The sequence below is a fragment of the Candoia aspera genome, chromosome 1 (genome assembly GCF_035149785.1).
Source record: "Candoia aspera isolate rCanAsp1 chromosome 1, rCanAsp1.hap2, whole genome shotgun sequence".
Lineage (NCBI taxonomy): Eukaryota > Metazoa > Chordata > Lepidosauria > Squamata > Boidae > Candoia > Candoia aspera.
Genome location: NC_086153.1, coordinates 339855057 through 339881127, shown reverse-complemented (window position 1 = coordinate 339881127; position 26071 = coordinate 339855057). Strand labels below are relative to the sequence as shown.

The window sequence follows — 26071 nt, the reverse complement described above, 5'->3', positions numbered from 1 at the left end:
ACTGTTTTTATATACATACACATATACTTAAGCACCAGATCCACAGAAATGGGGGTCTACCACACTAGACAGGACCGGAGGTGCAGGCTGTGCAGAGAGGCCTCAGAGACAATGCAACACACAGTGGCAGGGCGTAAGATGCAGCCAGGAACAGCAGACACTGAACGGCACAACCAAGTGGCTGGCATTGTGTACAGGAACATCTGCACAGTGTATGGGCTGCACCCTCCCAAGTCCAGATGGGAGACTCCACAGAAGGTCGTGGAGAATCACAGGGCTGAGATCCTGTGGGACTTCCAGATCCAGACAGACAGGCAGGTCCTGGCCAATCAACTGGACATCGTGGTGGTAGACAAGGACCAGAAGACGGTGGTGGTGATTGATGTGGCAGTGCCAAGAGACAGAAGCTTCAGGAAGGAGAAGTTGAGAAGCTAGAGAGGTCCCAGGGCCTGGAGGAGGAACTGGGGCGGATGTGGAAAGGGAAGGCCAAAGGGGTCCCGGTGGTGGGAGGGGCACTCGGGGCTGTGACAACTGGGGAGAACTGAGTGACTCCACCTTGTGACATAATGCAGAGAATGGTGGAAAAGGTATGGTACTGGTCATTAATTCTGGAAAGATCTGGGCGATCTGGTGGGCCACAGAGTAAGCCAGTGCCAGCTGTGTGCTGTAGCTGCCAAACGGGCTAATGCAATCCTGGGCTGCATCTACAGAGATTTAATGTTGAGATCACGGGAAATGATAGACCTGCTCTACCTGCAGGGGTTAGACCACACCTGGGACACCGTGTCCAGTTTTGGTCACCACAGTAAAAGTGGGATGCTGAAGAACTGGACAGCGTGCAGAGAAAAGATGAAGAGGGCTTTGGAGGCCAGATTCTGTGAAGAGCAGGGGAAAGAACTGGGTCTTTCCAGCCTAAAGAAGAGAAGGCGAAGGGGAGATGTGATCCCAGCCTGGCAATTCTCGAAGGGCTGTCCCAGGGAAGAGCGGGTGGAGTGATCCTCCGGAGTGCCCGAGGGCAGGACAAGCACCAACAGGTGGAAGTTTTACAGAGAGAGATCCAGTCTCGAAAGGAGGAGGGATTTCCTGACTGCAAGAGCCATGAAGCAAAATCGCTGGAGGTTTCCGAGCCAAGGCGGGACAGACATTTGTCTGGCATGGTCTGGGGATGCCTGCCGTGGGCAGGGGGTTGGACTAGATGACCTCCAAGATCCCTCTCAACCCTATGAGTCTGATTCTATGACCTCCGAGCTCCCCTCCTCTCTTAGGAGTCTATGGTAAGTCCTGGGGGCTCCATCGCTGGAAGGTGTCAGACCAAGGCAGGACAGACATTTGTCCAGCACGGTCTGAAGATTCCTGCCCTGGGCAGGCGGCTGGACTAGATGACCTCCAAGGTCCCTCCCAACCTGATGATTCTATAGTCTAAATTTGGGAGACCTAGAGAAGAGCATGGCCGGTTCCTTCTCTGTCCCCAAGAGCTAAAATGTGCCCCACGGAGACATTGGGTGCCCTTAAGGTATGGCTGAATGCGTTAGACCTTTTTGGTCTCCCCGCATATCATAGACGGGGTGACTGAGACTGCCAGAAAAGACATTCACTTCCCCATTGTTTGGGCTCTTAACTGCTGAGTGGTTTTCTTCCGTGACTCTGTCCTTTGAACCCAGAGCACCCACAAGCTCCTAATCAGGAGAAAAAACATAAAGTGTGTGGGGGGGGGTTGTACAATTTTGCCCCACGGGGCTCCTGCTAAGGCCGAGGAGCTGTGGCCGATGCCTGCAACCTCAGGTGAGGAACTGCTGTTGGGCTGGCTGTAATGCTGCTCCTGCCTCTTTCACCTTGAAGTGATGGGGGATGCAGTTGGCAGATCTGCTCGTTTCTATGGAGACAGGTGTCCTCCAGGAGACAGAACTAGGATGGACTCGGGACAGGTGCTGCACACAGACAAGAAAGGAGGGGTGCGCTGGGCCTGAATTGCTCATCATGCACCACCTGGAGCGTGCAATTCCAGTCAAAACCAGGAATTATGCAAGGGCTGTCCCAAGTGGGCAGAAACAGCTCAGGCAACCCACGTACAGGTAGCCCTCGCTTAACAACTGGAATTTCAGTTGCTAAGCGAAGTGGTCATTAAGCAAGTCCAACCCAATTTCACTACCTTTTTTGCAGTGGTCATTAAGCAAATCCCTCCAGGCATTAAGCAAACCACATGGTTGTTAAGCCAATCACGCGGTTCCCCATTGATTTTGCTTGCCAGAAGCTGGCCAGGAGAGTTGAAAATGGCGATCATGTGACCATGGGACACAGCAACGGTCATAAATGGGAACCAGTTGCCAAGTTCTCAAACGTGACTGTGGGGACGCTGTGACAGTCCTAAGTGTGAGGACTGGTTGTAAGTCGGTTTTTCCAGCACCATCGTAAGTCTGAACTGTCACTAAACAAATGATTGTCACTAAGCAAGGATTACCTGAATGTCCCCCTTCCCACTTCCATATTCCTGACCCGCAAAGCCGCTCTAAGGGAAGAGGTGCCCCAAGCAATGCATGATGGGAATATCCCAAATCATAGCATCTGGAGAGCGAGGCGAAGCTTTCAAGAAATGCAATGCTTGCAGGATCAAGTACTTTTTGATTATTGGCTTAAATCTATTATTGATAATTAGATTTAGAGCCATCCAATTCCTGAACAATGCCGGGCAGTGTAGTTTTTTAAAAAATTGCATTGTTTCTTCCCCTTAAAAGCTGCTTTCCCTCTGTGGCACAATGCCACTCCATATTGCATAGGCCTAAAGTCTAGAGAAAGACTGCTCTAGTCTTTAAGACATGTGGACCAACTCCCAGAATTCCCCAGCCAGCTTGCTTTATGATGTGTGGACTCCAACTCCCAGAATTCCCCAGCCAGCTTGCTTTATGATGTGTGGACTCCAACTCCCAGAATTCCCCAGCCAGCTTGCTTTATGATGTGTGGACTCCAACTCCCAGAATTCCCCAGCCAGTCATGCTGATTGGGGAATTATAAGCTGAGGTCCACACATCTTAGTGGCCAAGTTTGAGAAACACTGGTCCAGAGGGAGGCCATCTGTCTGGTTGCCAGCTCAGAAGTGAGGGGCAGGCCAGGAGGAAGAAGTGGGGCGAACCGCGCACAGATCGGCCCTTCCCATTACTCGAGGCTCTCTTATATTTGCACATCTGGTTTTACTTTGCTTGCTCTGGCTGGCAGCAACTCAAAACTGGCTGGCAGGAGGCCCTTGGGCTTCACCCAAGGGCCTCATCTGATTCTTCGGTGTGCCGCTCTTTCTGGCCTGCAAAGTCCCTGTCCCATCCTCACGGGGAAAGGAAAACGAAACACCCACCACGCAGGAACGGCAGCATTTAATGGAAAGGAACGGCTATCGTGGTGAAGGAAACAGAAGGCGGGGGGATATTGCACCAGAACACCGGACGTACGGAGGGAACGGTCCACGCACAGACTTCCAAGGAAATACAGGACAAAGACAGGGGGAGGTGCGAGGAGAAGGGCGCCATGCCCAGAGCATGTTCTTCCTTGCTAAATGTCATGGGGGAAGACAAACAGGTGACGTGGGGCCACCGTAATATTCAGCGAGGGATAAGCCTCACTCCTTCCTGATCCGTCTCTGGAGAAGGACCAGAGAAACCAAAAATGCCCCTCCGTGTCAGTTTCTCTTCCTGCAACGAGTGGGTCAGTGGATCCCATGAAAAGTGTTGAAGAAAAGAAGTAAATGGGGAGATTCGAGCTCGTTCAGCCCCAGTGTAGCCATTGCAAATATACAGTAGATAAAAGGTTTGCCCTACCCCCCCCCCACCCCTGCAAGGCCCCCAGCCCTCCGTTAACAGTCAAGAAGAGGGATGCTCCCCTCTCCCCCGCTTTCTTGCATAGGCAGACCATCCTCAAATGGCTTAGCAAAGGAGGAACATTTCAGACAGGAAAAGACAGCACGCGGGACCCCGTCCTCGGCTTGTCGGAGAATTCAGAGAAGCAATTCAACAGGAGGGGGGATTTTGAATGCCCGCCGATCTCAGAGCATTGTACGACCAGCCAGTGCCCGCCTCTTTCTCCAGGGCAGAGTTCGAACAGTTGGGCTGCGAAGGGGCATTCGGACATAAAATGGAAATCTCGTTACGGTACGATGGTTGCTCCTGCCCAGCCACCTTAGGTCCAGCTTGGCCCTTTTTAGACATTTAGCAAGCTGGCTGGGGAATTCTGGGAGTTGAAGTCCACATGTCTTAACGCTGCCAAGTTTGAGAAGCTCTGAGCTAGCCTTTCCAGGTTGCCAGCGAGCTACAAGAAGAACAGGAAATTACAGCGTGGTATTTCAGAAGCAACGTGGCACCATTATTGCTTGAAAACAGGAGACGAAGAGGGGGGGGCAGCCGCTCTCCAGCAAGAGGAATTCCCATCGAAAGGGGAGAGACTGTCAGCAAGACACCATCCCTGGTCCAGACGACGTTCAGGGCCGACTCTTTGGACCCAGAGCAACTTTGCGGCCTCCGCCCCGCTTGCGTTACAGAGTCTGAACCGCCACCGGATACAGCAAAGAAAGATGCTCAGCCCCCTTGATGGGCAATTCTCGGGTGGTGTAGTGGTGGACGACCTCTGGGATGCTGTCGAACGGGGCGCTGTTTTGGCCCAAGATGTACTTGCTGTCCTTTGTTTGGGTGAACTTCATGTGCGTAAAACTTTGGCTGCTCCTGGGGAAGAAAGTGGGGCATAAATCAGAGTCACTTGTTGAGGTGGGGGGCTACAGGCCTCGAATGAGTAGATAAGTAAATACAAATTTTGTGACCTGCCCCAAGGTGACCCTAAGGTCAGAGGTGTCATGCCCCAAGCGGAGTACAGCTTTGAGGATCAACCTGAATGTGGGGATGAATCGCAGAAGATCATCCAGCGCATCTAAGGGCAAGCATATCTGGAGGTGGTCATCGCTGTGATTCGGGCATTGCTCACGAAATACATTCACACCTGGCACAATCTCCCTGCGTGTTTTTTGTGCAAGCCTTAATGTTTCCCCTGTTTAATCCCTGCTTCCCATTTTACGCTCCTTGGATACCGCATTCCAGATTGGTCATCTCCCCGGGGAAGAACTCATTTTCTTCCAGAATTTAGAATGCCATGCAGTCAAACAATGCTGCGTCCAACAGACTGGAGCCAAAATCCTTTCAAAGGAGCTTTAAGCAGAGAGCTTTCGGGCATCCCCTGACATTAAACCCCCCTTGAAAAGAAGTTTCAGAATTTGGAGGGGCAAGGGAGGAAAGGAAACAATGCAGTTTCGCAGCTTTAGAAACTGGACACAACTCTTCCCCGCTTTCAGTGGCGTTACAGGTCATCGTCATTTAGCGCCTGACTCGTTTAGCGGCCATCCACAGTTAGAACGGTGATGGAAAAGGAACCTTGCCACCCAACCTCGCCTTTACGACCTTTGCAGGTCTGTAAAGCAAAGGAAAGCTGAAGTCAGATTGTAAGCACCCATGTGGTTTCACTTAGCAACCACTTCGCTTAGTGACCGAGTTGCTGGTCCCAACTGTGGTCCCTAAAGGAAGACGACCTGTATTATTTTACCTGCTGGGTGGAAAGTCTGAGCTGTTTACCCAAAGTTCTGCCTTGTTGGCATTCGAACTTTGTGTCCAAAAGGGGTGGGGCTTCCGTTGTGACACCACACCTACCATTTGCAGGTCTCGAAACCCCCTCCTCCCCGTGCCTCTGCAAGGGAGGGAAAGCTCCCTCATGCCTCTGGTGGCCCCCAAGATCAAATTATTCTCGTGCTTACAATATTCCTCCCGAGGTGCATCCACAAGGCGCACACAAGATGGGACAAGCTGGGTTTTTGTTTTTTTTAAACCGGGAGCCATCCCTGAAGCAGCAGCTGATGTTGCAGGAGAAGGGTCACTCCCTTGGCGTTGTGGCGTTGTGACATCATGGGGAGCTGAATTTGGGGACCCCTCTTTTGCAAGGGGGAGCCAAGGGGATCAAGGAACAAAATGGGGGTGGGGATTGAGACTTGCAAAGCTTTAACGGGTCGGTTTGGCATCGTTTTAGGCCGAAGAGAGAAAGTGGGAAAGAGAAGCTACTGTGTCTTCTGCAGGCCACCCACCTCTCTGAGCTTCTGGTTCTGGGCAACAGAGACCCCGCATATTCTGTTGAGGCTTTTTCAGGGATCTCAAGAAGACTTCGATCAGTGTTACTCCATCTCAGCAGCGTTAAGATGGGTGGACTTCAACTCTCAGAATTTCCCCAGCTGAGATGGAGCAACACTGACTTAGATGACCCTCGTTAGCGTCATCCCTTCTGCAGGCCCAAGGTTCCCCATTCCCTCAAATCCCAAATGCCCACACCTTTCTCTCATCAATCAATCAATCAATCAATCAATCAATCAATCAATCAACGTATAGGCTGTCCAACTGACCACGCCTCTTCATCTTCCCTGCTTTTTCCTGAGCTTGCTCCAATTTCTCAAAGATCGTCTTAAAAACCACAGTGCCGAACATCGAGACCATATCCCCAGACAAGGCCAGTAGGAATGATCGATTCCCTAGATCCGAAAACTCAAAAAAGGCATTTGCCTTTTCTACAGCCCCTTCTCACTGACTCTGCTTTCAGCATCGTTATCCAGCTGCCTCTGATTTTATCTCCATCCTTAAAGGGGCTCCTCCCAAAAGTAAAGCAGCAGAAAAAAATATCTACCATCCACCCGGGCACAGACCCCTTCTCCCAAAACTGGAGACTGTGGACTCCTTGGTGCCCTCTGAGCTTGGTGGTTGGCCTGCAGACCTTTCATTACCCAACTAGGCAGCATCATCAGTGCTGCTGAGTGTGGAGTTTGCTCCCTGTTTATATACAGGAGCTTGCCCTGCCAGTGTTGGTGGGCATGTGGCTTTCTCCTTGGTAGCTCCTTGACCAGGGCATCGTTTTCTGCTTGATGGTTTCTCTGCTTGATGGTTTGTCTGGTGTTAATCCCTGCTTATCTGGGCGCTGGCTGCTGGAGAGGATGTTCTGCTCTTTTTGTTTCCTCCTTAGCTTTTTTATTGTCTCTTTCGAATGGGGTGTCAACCTGGTTTATCTCTATGTGGAGATAGTGATTTCCGATGGACCTACTATACTCATGGATTAATAAGAACTCTCAGCCATTTTGACTCCGTCAAGTTTTATCTTAGTGTATTTATTGAGTTTGTAATTGTTCTGATTTTAATTCCGTTTTAATTGTAAACCGCCCAGAATGCCCCCTTGGGAGGGAGGTGGGCGGTGATAAAGTTTGATTGATAGATAGATAGATAGATAGATAGATAGACAGACAGACAGACAGACAGACAGACAGACTATGCAGAAATGGAGACTGCTCCTATTTAATAAAAAGAGGATAGATTCAGGCACTGACTCTGCTGTCTGGCAGAATCGCAGGCCAAACGACGGTAATTCCATCTCCGAAGGAAGGTGTTCTGTTTGCCAGAAGGAAAAACGGTTGTAATTTCACGGGTCTGACCGAGCAGAAAAGAGAACAAAAGGCTGCGCCACAGCAGCCGACGACACGGCACGGTGTGATCAAAGGGCTGGCGGCCCCATGAGCGGAAGGGGGCAGTGTGAACCCTGGGGGTGCCGCTTTGACCTTCCCGACACAGATTATACCCCTCCTGTCAATTTGTATTTTCCTTCCTCCGGTCCCAGCACACAGGGATTTAATGAGGTGGAAGCTCCCCACCACATAATCACAGCAGAGAATTTGGTTGGGAGGCCTCTGCCTCTCGGGGAGGCAGGAAGATTTCATGCCTGCAAACTCTGATCCGAACAGGCCGGACTGGCATCTCCTGGGTGGAGATGCAGAAGGGAGCTGCCCCCCCACCATCCCCTTCGCCAAGTCGCCCAGTGAGGCTCCCCCGGCTGCATATCGAATCCATTTAAGCTCCGTGCATTTGCTGAGGAAACCTACTTCGAAATGTATATCGAAATGAGATTTCCAGGCTGGTGGGAGAAATATGCATGAAAAACTTGCCGATGGATGCTGGAAAAACCCCCGAACAAACAGCTAGAGAACAAACTGAATAATGAGAAGGAGGAAGAGGAAGAGGAAGAGGAAGAAAAAGAAAAAGAAAAAGAAGAAGAAGGTGGGGAGGAGGATTAGGAATTGATGGTTCAGATATCACTGGACCGCTGTGATTGACTTGAGGGTTTTTCTTCCTAAATTAGAGGAGTTGACTTAAAACTAAGCGGCTCTGAGAGAAGTAGTTTAGAATTATAGAGCTGAAGGGGACCTTAGAGGTCATCTAATCCAACCCTCTGCTTCATGCAGGTCCTACAATCGTATCGCTGGCAGGTGGCCATCCAGCCTCTGTCCAAAAGTCTTTAGGGAAGGAGAACTCAGCCATGAAAAAAAAATGCTCTAAACTCTCTTCTCTGCTTGCCGAATGGCGCCCATGTTGGTTGGTTGGTTGATTGATTATGTGCCATCAAGTTGGTGTTGATTCTTAGTGACCATATAGATTTTCTCCAGGACAATCTGGTTTTCCAAGGGTGCCCCTGTAATTGAGTCCCTCCCCCTTGCTGATGATCATTCTTTTCTCCTCTTTCCTTCCACCTGTCCCAGCATCAGAACCTTCTCCAGAGAGCTGGGTCTTCATGTTGATTGATTGATTGATTGATTGATTACGTGCTATTGCTTCTTTTAGATTAAGAGCCTGCTTGGGCTGTTCTGTACTGTGAGCTTCACTATCTTAAGGAGACCACGCTGAAGCTCATTTCTAAGGTTGTGCCTGCTAACCATCAGTTTATCTACCACATTTTACCTCTGGGCATCACACGTGGGTGAAGCCCAAGGGTTAGTTTATGGCTGCATCACTAGGCTGTGTGGGGGATTCTGGGAGTTGAAGTCCACCCATCTTAAAGATGCCAAGGCGGAGAAACACTGCTGTAAAGAATAAGGAAGGTGCATCACTGTTTCTGAACTCTTCAAGGAATGTTTTAAAAAGGCTGTCTATCAGATTCCTTGTGTCTGCCTTGCAAAAAGCCTAAAGGCAACTGACTCATGGTTTGGACATGACCCTCCATGGCTGCATTTTGGCTTCAAGTTAATATGTACGTTCATATAATTTTGGGGAGAAAATAGCAGTTAAAGTTGTAAACATAGTATTAAATGACGTTCCTAAATTATGGAATCTGAAGGTTTGGCAAAGAGAATTGTTCTACATCAGCAGAAATAAATTTACGTTCCTAATATTAAAGAGTGGATTCCAGAAATGTGTTCCCCATTAATTTCTGAAATGTCTTTATCTCATAAAAATGAGAAGGCGGAGCAATGTGATCCTATATGGTTTAGGTTTAGCAGTATATGAAAGGACTAATTCTGTATTAATATTTCACAGTTCTTTTTCCCCCTTCAATTTTAATTCACTTTAAACACTAGCATGCATTCGTTTCTTTTTTGACTGTAGAATCACTGTTGCATATTTTCGCCTTTTTATTATGTTTTGGTTATTCTATTTCATCCCACAAAGAGAAAAAAAAAAATCAGAGGTAAGCATGTTTTAGCTCTAAATGTGCCCTTCCTGGAGGGGGTCCACAAAGAGAGGAGAAACAGAATACAGATGGTCCTCAACTTATGACCACAGTTGGGACCAGAATTTCCATCATAAGTCATTGTGGTCATAGGTCGAGTCACCACGTGTCCGGACCGATTTTATGACCATTTTTATGTCAGTCGTTAAGCGCATCATGGGTCATTAAGTGAATCACCAAGGTCGTTAAATGAATCCAGCTTCCCCAATGGGCAAATAGCATCTCAAAAATGGCAAAAAGCATCATAAATGCGAGCCGGTTGCCAAGCGCCCGAAATGTGATCATGTGGCCACGTGGTGGTGGTGCGAGGTTTTGTGATGGTTAGAAGTGCTTTATAGGCTGTAAGGCACCCATTCTAAGGCCGACATAACATCGGCCCGTTGTTAAACAAATGGTCATAAGTTGAGGACTACCTGTAGGGCCCCAGGGGAGGGGGGAGGTGATGGCACTGCCTTACCTGAGCGAGAGGGAATATTCATCGCAGCTGGTCTTGCTGTTCCGAACCAGGTAGCTGCCTTCCCTGCACAGCGTCAAGAGTGTCTCGGCTTCAGCTCTGCTGATGGGGCCATGAAACCACCTGTATGGGGGCACAGGAACCCAGAGTCATCCTGGTACATCTGTCCTACCTCCCCTTGCTTTTCGTAGCTGGGAGCTTGGTTGCCCAACAGACATTTTCACCTACCTGTTGGAGAGAGGACTCTGCATGAACACGAGATTGGAATGATCCTCGGAGAATGTCTGGCCCAGACTTCCTCCTGTGCTCTCCTCCAGTTGGGGGTGTTGCAGACCCAGTGCAAGCTGGGGAGCACCAGGCTGTGTAATGGCATGCGGGAAAGATCTTGGCAGACGGGGCGAATGGATGCTGCCGAGGGAAGAGTCAGATAAAGGGAGCATAGCCCAGAGCTGCATAATGGGCAGAGCAAAAGGCTTGGGAGGGACCCTCCCTAAGTTGTCAGGCTGTAAAGGAGATGGCGGGAAGATTGGACTTTCAGCCTTGCAAGATTGATGTCAGTCTTTCCAGGTGGACCAGGCAGGAAACACAACCAGCTAAGCTAATTCTACTTCGTTGTAAGGCTACATTGACAGAATTGTGCAAGTCTGAAAGTACAAATCTCCCACCCTCCTTATTTACAGCCTGAGAAACTAGGGAGGGTCCCTCCTGAGCCTCTTGCCCCACCCATTATGCAGCTGTGGGCTATGCCCTCTCTTATCTGACCGTTCCCTAGGAAGCATCTCTTTGCCCCGTCTCCCAAGGTCATTCCCACATACCTTTACATAACACTCCCCTTCAGACTCATCCCCCCTAGTCTCCTTTACAGCCCGAGAAACAAGGGAGGGTCCCTTCTGAGCCTCTTTCTCCACCCATTGTGCAGCTGCGGGCTCGGCCCTCTCTTATCTGACCATTCCTTATTTCTCAAGGTCTTTCCCACATACCGTTACAGGCTGGGGAAGACTGAACCAGTCCAATCTCCTAGTGCTGATCCTCCTCCTCTGGGTTAAACACCCCTGTTCAACATCAGAGGTAGACTATTCCACCAACAAAGCTTGTTTTCTATGTATCCTGGCTGACCTGAACATCATCTTCCTCCCTCAGACACCCAAAGCCAAGCTGTGCACTATGCTAAACGACGGGTGGGTTAGTTCCCAGATGGATAAAGATGCAAGAGGACCAGCTGCAGGATCCTGTTAGTTTGCCAGATCTCAGGAATGTTACTAGGGGAAAAAAAAATCAGGAAGTCTCCACCCTAACGTATACAGGGATATATTGGTTGCAAATGCAAGATGCGTCCGTTGCTGGAATACTTGCAACGCCATTCCCTTTCATCTCAATAAGCCTTGTTAAAGAGAACTCTGGAAAAATCGTGCTTGGAAAGAATCCCTTTGGGTTTTAGGCAGCTGCCAAAGAGCCTGATAAATGGGGTGTGGTTATTTCTGGACATCAACACAGCGGAAGCCATACTGGGGAGAGAGTTGCCCTACAGGTCCAAGTGGACTAGAATCCCATGGACCTTCCTTCTCAACAAATCTAGTTAAAGAGAAGTCTGTGAGAATCAGGGTCCGAAAAGAACCACGTTCACTTTGAGGCAGCTGCTAGAGGGCCAGAAAATGGGGTTCAGATGGGTGGGAAATGGGGTGGCTGTTGTCAAACAATCTGCTAAGCTTGTCTGGGTTCAGCTGGTCAGGTTTATCCCTAATCTACCCTAATGTGGGAATCCGAGCCTGTTGAGTTAGCTTCTGGCCCCACGTCTGATGCAAACCTGTAATAGGGGTTTTAAATCAATGATTTAAGTGAGGTGCTCACCCACAAATAGGATTTTAAAAATGCACATTATAAAGACCCACATAACAACAACCCTTGACTTTGCCCAGTTTCTCAGCCCAACCTACCTTACAGGGTCATTGTTATGGGAAAAAATAGGAACGCTGTGTGCACCACCTTGAGCTTGTGAATGAAAGGCAGGATAAAAAACCTAAGAAATAATATTAGTGCCCAGGCAAAGATGTATTAAACAAAATGTTGCAGTCTAAATCTGGAAGAGGAAGAAGTCTTCTGTGCTGTTCCTTTACAACAGCCTTGCAAGATATGTTCAATTATCATTAATATTTCTGTTATTCCTGGTTCCCATAGCAACTTGTCTAGGTGGTTCGTAAAAGAGAAAAAAAGCATGCAAATGATTATAGGAATGACAAACTCCCTCTTCCAACCCCTGTTTGAACAACTTCCCTTCTGCCTGGCACGTTTCCCAGCACGATAAAGTGACCACTTATTTACACCTATTCACACGCCAAGTTCCTGATAATTTGGTCAATAGCCACTAATGAGAAAAATCACTGGGACAAAAATATAATTAAAACATCAACAATTTGTGGGGAACAGGACACCAATAATAATTACTTTTGAGCAGTCGATATACGTCGTGGAATAATATCTATTGAACTTTGCTGGAGAGGAAAAAGAAAAATGGAAGGGGAAAAAAAAAAGAAAAAAAATTAATGGGTTTTGTTTGGAAAATCTAAACCAAGAGAGGATGTCAAAAAGTCAAACGTGCAATGGGAGGCCCGCCTCTTTTTCTATATGGGTCATGTGCGATGCATGTAAAAAGGTGCATCACACTACGGTGGTGGTTGCCATCTTGACTTTTTTGCCCCCCTCACAGATGTTCTTAGTACCAATTTTGGTGGGTTATATCTCCACGCAACAGCCATTACTCATTGTAAGATTGCTTCCTAAAAAATAGTTGGAAAGGCAAGTTCCAGCCTTATCCTTATCCATTAGAAATACAGCTCAGCTTTTTGGCAGGTGGGGGGCGAAAGGGCACGCAGGGGTCTCTCCCCCTTTAGCCCCACCACCACCTGGTGACCTTCCATGGCAGAGCTGGATCTGGGGTTTCTTGATCCTCCTTTAGCACTTTCACAGCTACATCACTTCCAAGGAGGTTTTTTGCATCCCTCTGGAAGAGAAACGCAAGCGGGTTTAGGAAAGAGGTTAAGGCAGTAAGGAAATGAAATGTGGGGTGTGCATGGGATGTGGTGTCAGGGAAGTGCAATTTGCTGTCTCGCCCACATTTTTAAGAAAAATGGCTTCTGGGGATCCCAGAGGGTGTGGCCAGTGAGATGATGTCACAAGAGTGGGTGGGGCCAAAACTTTTTGTGGGGGGTGCTCTGAGAGGGCACTAGAGCAGTGGTTCTCAAAGTGGGGTCTGGGGTCTTCAGAGGAACCCTGTCATGAGTAAGGATGGCGAGCAGGGGGCTCCCATCCAGGCTGTAAAGCGCATGCGTAGCACTGAGGAATTAGGTGGCCATTCCAAGAGACACAGATCGGGCCCGCCTTAACCTTTGGGGTTTATATGTCTGGGTTTTTCCCACGCTTCTTCAGTTTGTTAGGATTTTCCTGTTATGTAGCAGCAATAAAACACTAGAGACCTGTTCCTTGTCTCAGCGTGGTTCCTGGCTGTTAGGACAAACCCACACAGAGCATGTGGCAGTGGTCCAGCCGAGCAGTGATAAGGAGACGTCGCTGTTGTGACGTTCTCCAACTCCAGATAGGGCTGGCACAGCAGCCAGCCCAGGCAAAGGTCCCCTTGACCATGGTTATGGCCTCAACCTGCCCTTCTAAGAGTCGCCGTGACTCCAGAACCAGCGCCAAGTCACGGACCTGCTCCGTCAGGGACAATTCTCCCCCAGGGAGAGACAACACAAGGCTGATGGAGAAGCTCAACGAACAACCTACAGTTCTGTCTTGCTGGGGTTCAACTTCAGCCTGCTGGGGAGCCTTGAGGAGACTGTAACCTCCACACACCAAGGCAAGACTTCAGCAGGGTGACCACTTGGCCTGGGATGGCAATGTACCACAAGGGGATCAGTGCTACGCTCTGAAGAACGAGCTCCCCAGTGGCTTCATGGAGATGTTACGAAGTGGGAAGGAGAAGACCAAATGCTACGAAACTTCGTAAGGGACCAGCCGCTGAGAGGACCTCTCCTCCCCCACCAACAACTGGACATATCCACAGAGGAAGGAGTGCAGGTAGTCCTCGACTTACGACCACAATTGGGACTGGAATTTTTGTCACTAAGCAAGGTCATCGTTAAGTGAGTCGTGCCCAATTTTATGATCTTTTTTGTTGTGGTTGTTAAGTGAATCACATGGTCGTTAAGCGAATCCAGCTTTGCTTGTTGGAAGCCGGCTGGGAAGGTCACAAATGGTGATCATGTGACCCCGGGACACTGCAACAGTCATAAATGCCACCCGGTTGCCAAGTGCTCAAATTGTGATCACATGCAACGGTCATAAATTTGAGGACTGGTCATAAGTCGGGTTTTTTCAGCACCACCACAAATCTGAACCATCACTAAATGAATGGTTGTTAAGCGAGGACTGCCTGTATTCCTAAACTTGCCAATACGTTTCCAATGCACAATCTTACCTATATTTGGTTAAAGATCCTAGCTTCAGAACATAATTTGTAACCTACATTAAATAATGAAATAGGTCAATAAGACGCAAGCAATTGTGGGTTTTAATCTTAAAGTTTTGCCAGAGATTATCTCCCTGCTGCAACAGATTATATATTGATACCACCGGGATCAAAGTACTTTTAAATCCGTTCTCAAATTACATTCCTGCTTTGGACTCAGATTTCTCTTATCTGACCGTTGCCTTCCTGCGGCTGTTCCTCCCCTTCCTCAAGGTGATTCTCACAGCCTATGACTTCAGGGCTGACAAGAGATGACTTTGGAGAAGCAATGCTGCAGTTAGCCAAACATGAACTTAGCCCGGGAAAACAGGAAAGTGTACGAAAGAAACTCAAGACTGTCCTGCCTTGACTGTCTTTGGTATAAGAGAGATGCAAGTGGAAACACCGTCAGGCCTTCAAGATTCTGTTATTGCAGCCTCTAGCAATAAAGTAGAATTCCAGTACTTTTGTGGAGTCTGTTTCCTGGTCTGGCCTACCTCAAAGGGCTGGCATTTGCTAAAGATGCATCCAGATCTTGGGTATCTTCTGTTGACAGTTTGTTTCTTCTGATGCAATGTCAGGTGCTTTAGGTACGAAGTTCTTCATAGGTCAGGTCCTTGTTATCTCTGGATTGGTTTCTCCTGTGCAGATAATCCGGGGAGAGATGCTGGGGGCTCCCACCCCCCACCCCCTTCCCAGGATGCAAAGGAGCCTGGCTCTGGGAACGGGCCTTTTGGGGGACCCCGCCCTGCTTGGGCGAGAGCTTGTCTCTTGAGGCCCGGGGTAGCAAAGACGGACTTTTTCTGCCAAACGTCTGGGGCTGCCTTAGAGGGGGCCTGCTGGTTTGATGCGTCCTTTGGCATAGTTATGACTTCAGCAGATGATGCTTTTCTGATTTTTTTTGCTGGCTTTGTTTTTATCTGTTCTAATGAGCTGCCCAAAATCTTTGATTTGGGCAACATATACTGGAAAGGAAAGATGGAAAGGAAAGGAAAGATGGAAAGGAAAGGAAAGGAAAGGAAAGGAAAGGAAAGGAAAGGAAAGGAAAGGAAAGGAAAGGAAAGGAAAGGAAAGGAAAGGAAAGGAAAGGAAAGGAAAGGAAAGGAATAGAAGAACATGTGATGAATATGGACATTTTCTACAAAGAAAATCGACATAGGAAACAATAACATTAAATTAAGCTTGCAATCAATAATAAAAATAATAGTAAATAAATGTAAATTAAATAAAAATTAAAATCGTGAGAGTAAATTATATTGAAAACAATAAATAATAAGATAAATAATAATAAGAGTGTGCTAAATTAAAAAACAAAAATTGAATGAGTGATAAAACAGTATAAATCAGGAAAGGATAAATCATCATCCTATAATAATAGAAGGCCCCAAGGACGGAGGAAGCCTTGAGGTACCCGGGCATTTGATTGATTGATTGGTTGATTGGTTGGTTGGCTGGTTGATTAATTGATTGATTAGACAATATATGGCTGCCCAACTCGCACACAGTGCAAATCAAGCCAATCCAAGAGAGGCCACCTGCCTGCTGGGCGGGCCCCGTTCCCCAAGACCCTCACCCATGTCCCGGATCCCCGCCGGTGCCACTTACGCCTGGCTCTCCAGGGGCAGCGACGGGTCGATGCGCTCGGCCAGGGGGGTGCCAGACTCAGGGCTCTGTGGCCGGCCCAACTTGGCGGACCCCGTCAGGGGCTTCGGCGGACGCGGCCGGTGCTCTTTGTGGGCCAAGGACGAGGATGATGAGGAGGAGGAGGTCCGGTCCCACTCGGGGGTTTCGAACTGCGCTGTGGGAGGAGCAGGACAGACTCTGAGACAGTCGGAGAGGCGTCTCGGACGAGCTGACGGGCACTTTCCATCCCAGACAAGGTTTTCTGCTTGGCACGGCTTTGCTATCAGGGTTCCATGGGGAGAGGGGTCAAAAAAGTCAAGATGGCAGCTGCACAAGGCAAGCCCCACCCCCTTTTTACATGCCATCTTGCCTTTTGCCATCAGCGGCCCTCTTGACTTTTTCGACCCCCTGAAGTGGGTAGCTGGTGTTGAAATTTCGGCACCGTTTTCGACGTTTTTCTGGGTTTTAGTAAAATGATGCTTTACGCGTGGCCGTGGCACAAGGTTCAAGGTGTTTATAAACACTTTTGATGCCTTCAGTCTCTGCTGGGCTTAAGATGCCTGCTGCACCCGTGGAAACCCCCCAACCATCCAAGAATTAAAAAAAAAAACTTCTCAAAATGCAGCCTGGGGTTATCCTGAGTCTTATCTGAAAGGAGAACCCCCAAATTGCTTTGTAAAAATTTGGAAACTGCAGTGGAGCAGAAGGCTAAGCATCTATCAGGGGATCCGCAGGGAGGGGATCAAAAAAGTCAAGATGGTGGTCACAAACTGTTATTTATTTGTTTGTTTGTTTATTCAATTTCTATAGCCGCCCTTCTCAGCAAGTGACCCAGAGCAGCTAAAAGGGCTTCCATCACGGCTGTGGCCGACATCTTGACTTTTTTGACCCCCTCCCTGTGGACACCCCGACAACTGTTTAATTTCTCTTTTTTTTTCCCGCCAAAAGCCCAGTACTTCTGCGTTGGGTTCAGAAATAGGCACTTTCCTTGAAGCAAATGCCATTAGGAATAAATGTTTTATTAGTTTTATAAGTTTTCCTTTTCTAGCTCTATATAACTAGATACATAAACAGTTTTAGGTTGCTGAGACACAAACATTAAAAGTGTAGGGTTCTCTCTCTGTGTGTATGTGCGTGTGTGATGATCTATATGTCATCAAAATGGTGGGTAAGGTGAGATCTCGGCAGGTAGCAACATCTGAATTATCTTATCGTGGCTCAGAAGCTAAACAGACTTGGACTGGATTAGCCCTTGGATGGGTGACCACCAGGAGATTTCCGGGCTGCAGGCTAGACTGGGCGATCTTGGAAGAAAGTTTGCAAAACTCTTCCATATTCTTGCCAAGAAAATAGCACAGACTTAACTTCACCTTTGTTAATTAAGACTGCGTTATTCAAAGTGATAGCAATAGGCCTTGGTGTCTCCAGAGGAAAGGGGAGGCCCCCGATGAAGAAACAGGCATCACAGCACAAGCTCCCCCCATTTTGAACATGCACCAGGACGCCACACACAGACGTAAAAGGCAGAGAGGGCATCACAACATTGCAAATCTTGTTTTCTCACTTGGACCAAAAGTTGGGATTTTACAGACAACTCTGGAAATAGAGATTTGGGAGAGGGATTAAAAGGGGATGTGGAAAATGCATAGGAACAGGCAGTGAGTGGAACATCATGCCAGGGACAGGCAACCCCATGCAACACGGTTGACACATACATAACAGAAGGAGCAACGGTGAAAGAGAGAAAGGTGCGAAAAAGGGGGAAAGGGGGGAAATTCCCAGGATGGGAAGAAACAGTTACTTAGAAATGCTAAACGGGATGGGAGCTTGAAGCTTTTTTAATCCAGCCCCCTGTTCTGTGCCAACTTTTTTAAAAGTGTGAGAGGTGATAGGCTTCGAATTTCATTCCTGCAAAACTCATCACGCAGATCACCCCCGTTTTTCAGCCCCAAGTCAAAAGAGCAATGCTTGGGTTTCTAAGATTAAAAATAAGACATTTGGATTTCAGAGTCTTTTGAAATATATGAAAGTCAGATTTAAAAGCCTCTTTTCTCTGAGCCATGTTTGCAGCAGTCAGATAAATACAGCTACTGATGCCTTCTTCATTCAAAAAGGAAATACGCCGCCGTTTCTCCAAGTTGGAAAATCAATCCAGACAAAGCTTAAAAATCAGTCCTGATTAATTCCAGGCTTCCCATATTCCCATGAATGATGAAAAGCGAACTTCTGGTAAAAGCCAACACCAGATTCTGAGTCTGCCAAATCTGATGGCACGATTTTATTTTATTTTATTTTTTTAATTTGGCAAGGGGCTACCCAGCGGCCGTACATTTGGGACCGGGCCCCTCCAGGGATTGAAAAGGGACTTGCGATTCTTGCAATTGGCCTAGAGGAAGACCGTCTGCGCTTCTATCGATCTGGCACAGGAACATGGAGGTCAGAGGGAGCCATACCTGTTGAATGCCTGCCTGCCAAACTGCAGCTTCTGTCCACCAAGCGGGAGGCGAGAAACCGCAGTGCTCCGAACGATCAAAAGAGCTGTAGCGAGGGAGGAGGTGGAGGAAAGGGAAGGAGAGGTTCTCGACCGGCTGAAAGCAAACAGGAATCAGGGGAGGGTTGAAATCAAGGCATCACCTTCTGGATCTAGGGATTCTTCTGTCCCCATAAGTTGTCCTACGGGCGGTGGCCAAGGCAATACTTTATTCTCCTTTATGTCTACTGCAAGGGGAAGGGACGGCATGAAGGTGGGGTGGAGAGATTGTAGGGAAGGGGACAAAAGTTCATGAGAAGGGGGGAGAGAGAAGATGAGAACAGGGATGGGAAGGAGAAGACAAAATTGGCATGATAAAATAAAGACTGAACGAGACAGACAGACAGACGGACATGGGAAGACTGGAGGAAGCCCCCTATGCCAGCCTTACCGAGGTCCCGTGAGCAGAGGTGGGCATTACTGGCCTGGAACCCCTATCCCCACAACCCCTCCATTGCAAGGGGCTGATAGACATGGGAGCCCAAAAGGTGGAGGCCCTGACTTGGTCCATCCTTAGATTCTGGACTGATTTGCAATCCAGTGAAACCTCATTTAATGGACGGTGGGGGAGGAGTCGTCTGTTATTCCCAAATGTCTGCTAAATATGAAAGTGCATCACACTCGCGTTGTGAGACAACTCGTGTCTTTTGCGCTGACACAAGTGGAGTTCTGGGAGTTGTAGTCCTCACATCTTAAAGCATGCTGGCTGGGGAATTCTGGGAGTTGAAGTCCACCCATCCTAAAGTTGCTAAGGTCGAGAAACACTGGTCTAGATGGAAATGTGTTCCATTGCATCTAAATTCCATTAAATGTAGTTGGTGAGTTCAAGGTTTCACTGTCTTCTTTCCGTCCCTTTTAGATGCTCTCCCATCCATTCTGCAGAAGAGACCCTGGATTTCAGTCCCAAAAGTCTTCTAGTAACAGCATCAACTGAGGGTGAGATTCTGTCTTTTCTCTAACGCACTTGTTCCATCTGTGGATCCCCCTTGGCTGAGCAATTCTGCCCTCACCTATTCTGTGGTACAATCCTGTAGTTCAGAGCTAAACTTTAGGTGCAGCTCATGAACTATTTTACATGCAATCAATATCAGGCCAACCATTTTTCAGGCCCTAAGCTGCATTAAGGAAAACCAGTTTGGTGTACAGGTAGTCCTCACTTAACAACCATTTGTTTAGGGACGGTTCGGACTTAAAATGGTGTTGAAAAAAACGACTTATGACCGCTTCTCACACTTACGACTGTTGCAGCATGCCCAGTCACGTGATCATGATTTGGGGGCTTGGCAACCAGTTCGCAGTTATGACCGTCGCAGTGTCCTGTGGTCACGTGATTGCCATTTTCGACCTTCCCAGCTGGCTTCTGGCCAGCAAAATCAATGGGGAACTGCCTGATTTGCTTAGCAACCACATGGTTCACTTAACACCTGTGGTGATTTGCTTAACGGCCACCAAAGAAAAGGCCATAAAATCGGGTCGGATTCGCTTAGCAACTAAAATTCCAGTCCCAATTGTGGTTGTTAAGCGAGGACTGCCTGTAGTGGTTAAGGCATCAGGCTAGAAACCAGGAGGCTGTGAGTTCCAGTCCTACCTCAGGCACAAAGCCAGCTGGGTGACCTTGGGCCAGTTGCTCTCTCGGCCCTAGGAAGGAGGCAATGGCAAACCACTTCGAAAAAACCTTGCCAAGTCCCGAATGCAGGGACTTGTCCAGTCAGTCTCCAAGAATCAGACACAACCGAACAGATTAAAAAAAAAAAAGCTGCATTCAGTGCCCTTGTACCATGGTCTAGGAACCCTGCCTTGAACCCGGTCCTAATTTTCAGGAGATTTCAACTGCCTTGCAAAACATTCTGCAAACTTTGGCATTTGCGCATGAGATCTGGTGAAACTCTGAGGCGAGATTAAGAGGACTGTGTGAGCTCTGACAATCTGATGGGCTATCAGTTATCAAATTTTTCAACAAAATGGGTTTCACTGCCATGTCTTTGATTTAATGGGGCTGCAAACAGCATTTGGGGAACGATAGCGCCAGACCCCAAATTGCTGATCCCCAATATCAGTAGATGGCAGGGTTCCAACCCTCACTTTCCAGCTGGCACTTTCTAGTTGGATTGCCCACTGTTAAAACAGTAGTTGGGGAATGGGGAAACCCAGATGCCAAGATCTCATTCAGATCCAATCCTGATGTGCAAAATAGATTTCTGAGAGCAGGGGACTCACAGACAACAGGCAGCCTTTGACAACTGCAGGCACCTCACCTGTCATTTTTTTCTGATTAATCCAGGCTGATCCTGTTGGAAGAATATCATTGCTGACAAGACGCAGCAGCCAAAGTTGTCAGCTGGACCACTTACCAGCTAAGCCAGAAAGAGACAACTTACGGATCATAAGGTAGTCCTTGACTTACGACTGTTTAATGGCAGTCTGAAGTTATGACAGCCTCAGAATGGGTGCTTTATGGCCTATAAAGCACTTCCAAGCATCGCAAAACATTGCAACCCGCCCCCCACGGTCACACAATCGCATTTTGGTTGCTTGGCAACTGGCTCACATTTACGACCGGTTGCAGCCTCCAGCTGTCACGTGATCGCGTTTTGCAACTTTTTTGCCGTTTTCCGGCAAAAAACCCCCATTGCGGAAGCTGGATTTGCTTAACGAACTTGGTGACTCGCTTAATGACTGCTGTACAAATGGTCATAAAATCGGGTCGGGTCACATGGTGACTCAAGTTATGACCGCAACAACTTATGATGGAAATTCCAGTCCAATTGTGGTTGTAATTCGAGGACTACCTGTATGTGACTTTTCTGTGTCCTCAGAGCCCCCAGAGTGGGCTGAAAGAATATTGATGGCTCTAGGGGGCATCTCTCTCCTTCTTTGATAGCATGTTTTCAAAAAGAAATCTCCTTTCCTGAATTCTGAGCTGTCCCACTTCATTCTCTGGCTGAAAAATGGAGGGGCGGTCATCACTCCTTCACATTTATTTTCAAAGTGGGAAAGGTTGAGAAGCACCTCTTCTCCAGAGCTCCATTAACCTGTAGGGTTTTTAGAAAACCCACTAAAACACTTTTAAAACTCTTAGCTGGAAGCAGCTATGCCCCAGATCCATTGACTCGTGCAGGGAAATGCAATCTATCCTTTAGGCAAGTCTTTTTGCCACAGTCTGGTAAGCAAAGAAATGCTTCAAAGCCAGCTGAGAGAATGTTCAGAACAACATTTCCTGATCCTCAAGCGACAAGGTTGCTTGGAAGGGTGCAAATCCAGAGCAGATCAGACACCCCATTCACACATCCGCTGCGTAACTTTACACAGCATGCTAAAGTAGAACTAAAATAGGACTGAGTAGTTAAATTAATTTGTCACCATAGAGAGGATGCCATAAAGCAGTGTTTCTCAACCTTGGGAACTTTAAGATGTCTGGACTTCAACTCCCAGAATGCCCCAGCCTCTGGCTTACAAATCTTGCAGGGCTGTGCCCTGGGGGCTGGGAAGACAAGCTCAAGAGTTTTATGGAGTAAATAGTTTCCCCTTAACCCTTTTAAAAAATGACAAAAGGTCTAATTTGGGGGGTCCACCACTTCTGGGCAATAAAGAGGTTCCTGGGAAGCCATTCATGGCCCCCACCCTTACTTTTTATACCCCTGCTTCAAACAGGATTTGGAAACAAAAATCTGCATGAATCGACATTTCAGGCTGATTTTCAACCAGGTATTGTAGGAATCACCTGGGAGATAACCTGGTCCTTCTTTTTTTAGATGGAGTCCTTCTTAAGTCTGGATTCTCATAAGTTCCAGCTAAAGTGGATTAATTATTAATGAATTGTATCTTCCTCTGGAACAGATAAGAGAATCCAGCTTTCCTTGTTAATCAATTTCACATTTTTCAATCCCTTCACAAGCTAAAACCCAGCCACCGCTCACGATGCCCCGCTCTCCAAACGTGGTAATGGGATTCTCCCATCCTTATAAAACAAAGAGCATTAGAGAAAAGTTTGCACAAGCCTCCATTATGTCAAGCGAAAATATTTGCTCAAGCACTCTGCCCATTTTGCACCACTCTAAGCAGGGTGCCAGCACTTGGGAAAAATGCTCTCCAAAATACATGCGAGGGATGGGGGGAACCTTTGCAAAAATTCTCCCATCTGAGGACTTGAAGATATTTGCCAAAATGAGAAATTGGAAGAAGCTGACATTTTAAATTTTATTTAAAGAAACGGACAGACTTCGCCCATTTTTACTGGCCGTCTGTCTCAAAGGGTGAGGATGCAATGCCCTAGTTGTCACTGGTTGCCGTGAGGATAAAAACAGGCTGGGGAAAACAATTTGGCTTGGAGCTTTTCGGAGGAAAAATGGGAGATGCAATCTAGCAATAAAAACAACGGCTCTCCGCTCTGTGCATGCAATTATGGATGAGCCGTTTGCTGGTATATTGCCGAAGATAATTTTATCTTTGTGCTGCCAACATTGCAGAGAAAACAAGGAGAACACGAATCTCTGGGCATCCAGGGGCTTTGCTGCTTTTCAAAACAAACCGCTGGGTTTTCCATTGATCCAAGCCCCCCTTTGCTGCGGTGCGAAACCCACAGGGAAGCACCAATCATCCGGATGGAAAGAAGCTCTCAGCATTCAAAATGAGTGATGGAAAACAGGAGGGAGATCTGAAGAGCCTACGCACGCCCAGGCACACACACGCACACATGCCTCAATCAGGCTTAATGTTCAGCAGTCGTCTGCCACCCCCAACCCAGAGCGGGCACGTTAATTCCAGACAGTCAGCCGCATCTATTATTTCATTAAGTGGCGTTTGTGCTTCTCCAAACAAAAAACGGATCATCGCTGGTCGTAATTAAGGCCCCGGTCTTGGGGAGAGGGAGGGAAAACTGGGGATAAAGATAAAAGGAGGAGATAAAAAGATCAGGGGAAGGGTTTAAGGAATGATTCTGGAACAGAGGGGGGGAGAGATGGACAAATGGGATTTAGCTGCGTCTCTTTATTACAGCTGCCAATAGGAAGAAGATGAAATTTGGGGTGGGGGGGGAGATATTGGTGGTTCAGAATCCGTAAAGGATGCAACAATGAAATCCTCTTATGGCAGTTGTTTCTCAACCTTGGCAACGTTAAGCTGTGCGGACTTCAACTCCCAGAATTCCCCAGCCAGCAATGTACCAGCCAATTCTGGGAGTTGAAGTCCACACAGCTTAATGTTGCCAAGGTTGAGAAACACTGTCCTGTGGAGAAAGCAGATGTAAAGGACTTTTGAGTGTTGTATGAGAAACTAATGCTGTAGGACGATGCATTTTTTAAAAAAAAGAAAACTAGCCATCACTCATCTCCTTCCAAACTATCTTTTATTTACCTTAAGATGAGAGCTTAGTGGACAATTCCTTCCTATCCATTTATTCTATCTTTTGTTATCCTGTCATCATTGCCTTGTCGGTGAGCTAGCGATGCGCTGGATAACAAAAGGGAAACATTTCCAGCAAGGAATAAACTACCATAAAACCTGTTTTAGGGGACCTCAGTGCAACGGGTTTTGCCGACAAGGGACCGGCTATCCACCGTGATTTACACTGGTTGGGTGGAGGTGTCATAGAAACGAGGCAAATGCTGGTGTTTCCGGGAGGATGCCATCACACCAACAATGCGCGTGGACATTATTGGATGTAGGGGGCAACGGGAAAGGCCTTGAAGGAGAGGAGGATAAGCCGCTGCCAAGGCAGATGGTCAGATAAGAGGGGCTTGAGTCTGGGCCAGGAAAGTAACGTGAGTAAGCATCTCCCTAATTCACATGAAGATAAATTCGCATGCAGGATTCGGTTGTTATACCTTTACAACAGATGTAGTCCAGACCTATATGGCATTGGTTTCTTAGTCTGGTCTACCTTGCAGGGCTGACATCACACCAAGGCCAAAAAGCCCAGGGCCCTAATCTCCAGATAAAGAGGGTTTCCCCAATAGTGGACACACCCTGTTGCCCACTTTGTTCAATAAAATGAGGCTTCACTGGATAAGCACAGCTGCTGGCCAGTCCTTGGTGGAGACTCGGCACAGACCAAACCTGGAAAGGGGCCCCTTCCTACTGTGTAGTCCTAGGACAACCTCTCTCCATCCAACTATTGGAAAGGGATTCTTGTGCTTCCCTGAATTACCAGCTTCAGCATTTCTGATTAGACCAGTGTTTCTCAACCTCGGCCACTTTAAGCCATGTGGACTTCAACTCCCAGAATGCCCTAGCCAGCAAGGCTGACTGGGGAATTCTGGGAGTTGAAGTCCACGTATCTTAAAGTGGCCAAGGTTGAGAAACACTGGTCTAATCAGAAATGCTGAAGCTGGTAATTCAGGGAAGCACAAGAATCCCTTTCCAATAGTTGGATGGAGAGAGATAATGGAGCTGATGAGTTACCAACAGCTCCAGAGCATTACCCACCTGACTGAAATGGCTAGGAAACAGGAGGAAAATATTAGGAAAGGTTTCCTGATGGTATAAGACATTCCCAACAACCTCTCAGGCCTTTTTCTCCATCGCATCTAACTTTGCAATTTAAAAAAAAAGGCTTTTTTAAATGTTTTAGTTTAATTTTACTAAAGGGGCATGATACAGAAGCTAACCTCTCATGCTGCAACAGTTTTATCCCTTCCCCTCATCTACCAAGGGGTTCAACAGGCTATGGATACATAGTTTGCAAAAAGATAAAGCATTAAGGACTAGAAGGTTGCACGTTTATTTTTAAGAGAGGTTCTCTTGCAGGTGGATTTTACACTCAAGTAAAAGTGTATTTTTGTGTGAGAGCATCTGGTACTTTTTGTGGCTGACTGCACATTCAAACTGATTCCACCTTAAATGCAAAAGAGTTCCTCTGTACTCTTTTGTACAGTGTACAGAGGACTAGAAACTTAGCAGCAGCAGCTTTCACAAATCAGGGATAGCCACATCAGCAAAAGACCTAGTGCTGGTTTTAACCCTAGCTAAGTTTCAGCCAGCTTCGATGCAGTCCCAAAATCACAGCCTTTACAGGTACTCGTCACTTAACAAGTCTGAACCATCATTTAGTGATGGTTCAGACTTAGGGCGGTGCTGAAAAACCGACTTACAATCGGTCCTCATACCTACAACAGTCGCAGCGTCCCCATGGTCATGTGATCACAATTTGGGCGCTCAGCAACCAGTTCACATTTATGATCGTTGCAGCATCCCATGGTCATGTGATCACCATTTTTGACCTTCCCAGCCAGCTTCTAGCAAGCAAAATCGATGGCAAACCGCATGATTTGCTTAACGACTGCAAATCGGGTTGGATTCGCTTAATGACCACTTTGCTTAGCAACCGAAATTTCGGTCCCAATTGTGGTCACTAAGCGAGGACTACCTGTACTTGAATCGCACCAATGCTGCAAATCAGAGGTCTCCCTCCTGG

General features: G+C 47.6%; 1 protein-coding gene across 1 annotated transcript in view; it reads right to left on the bottom strand.

Moving 5' to 3' along the window:
• Positions 1-4379: 4379 nt before the first annotated feature.
• Positions 4380-26071, bottom strand: part of SHD (Src homology 2 domain containing transforming protein D) — a 39740-nt gene continuing 18048 nt past the window's right edge. The window contains exons 5-8 of the mRNA XM_063290966.1: positions 18765-18848; positions 16113-16305; positions 10010-10129; positions 4380-4700 (exon numbers count right to left, since the gene is read on the bottom strand). Coding sequence (XP_063147036.1) covers positions 4514-4700; positions 10010-10129; positions 16113-16305; positions 18765-18848 — 584 coding nt within the window. The 3' untranslated portion in view covers positions 4380-4513. The remainder of the gene's footprint in view (positions 4701-10009; positions 10130-16112; positions 16306-18764; positions 18849-26071) is intronic.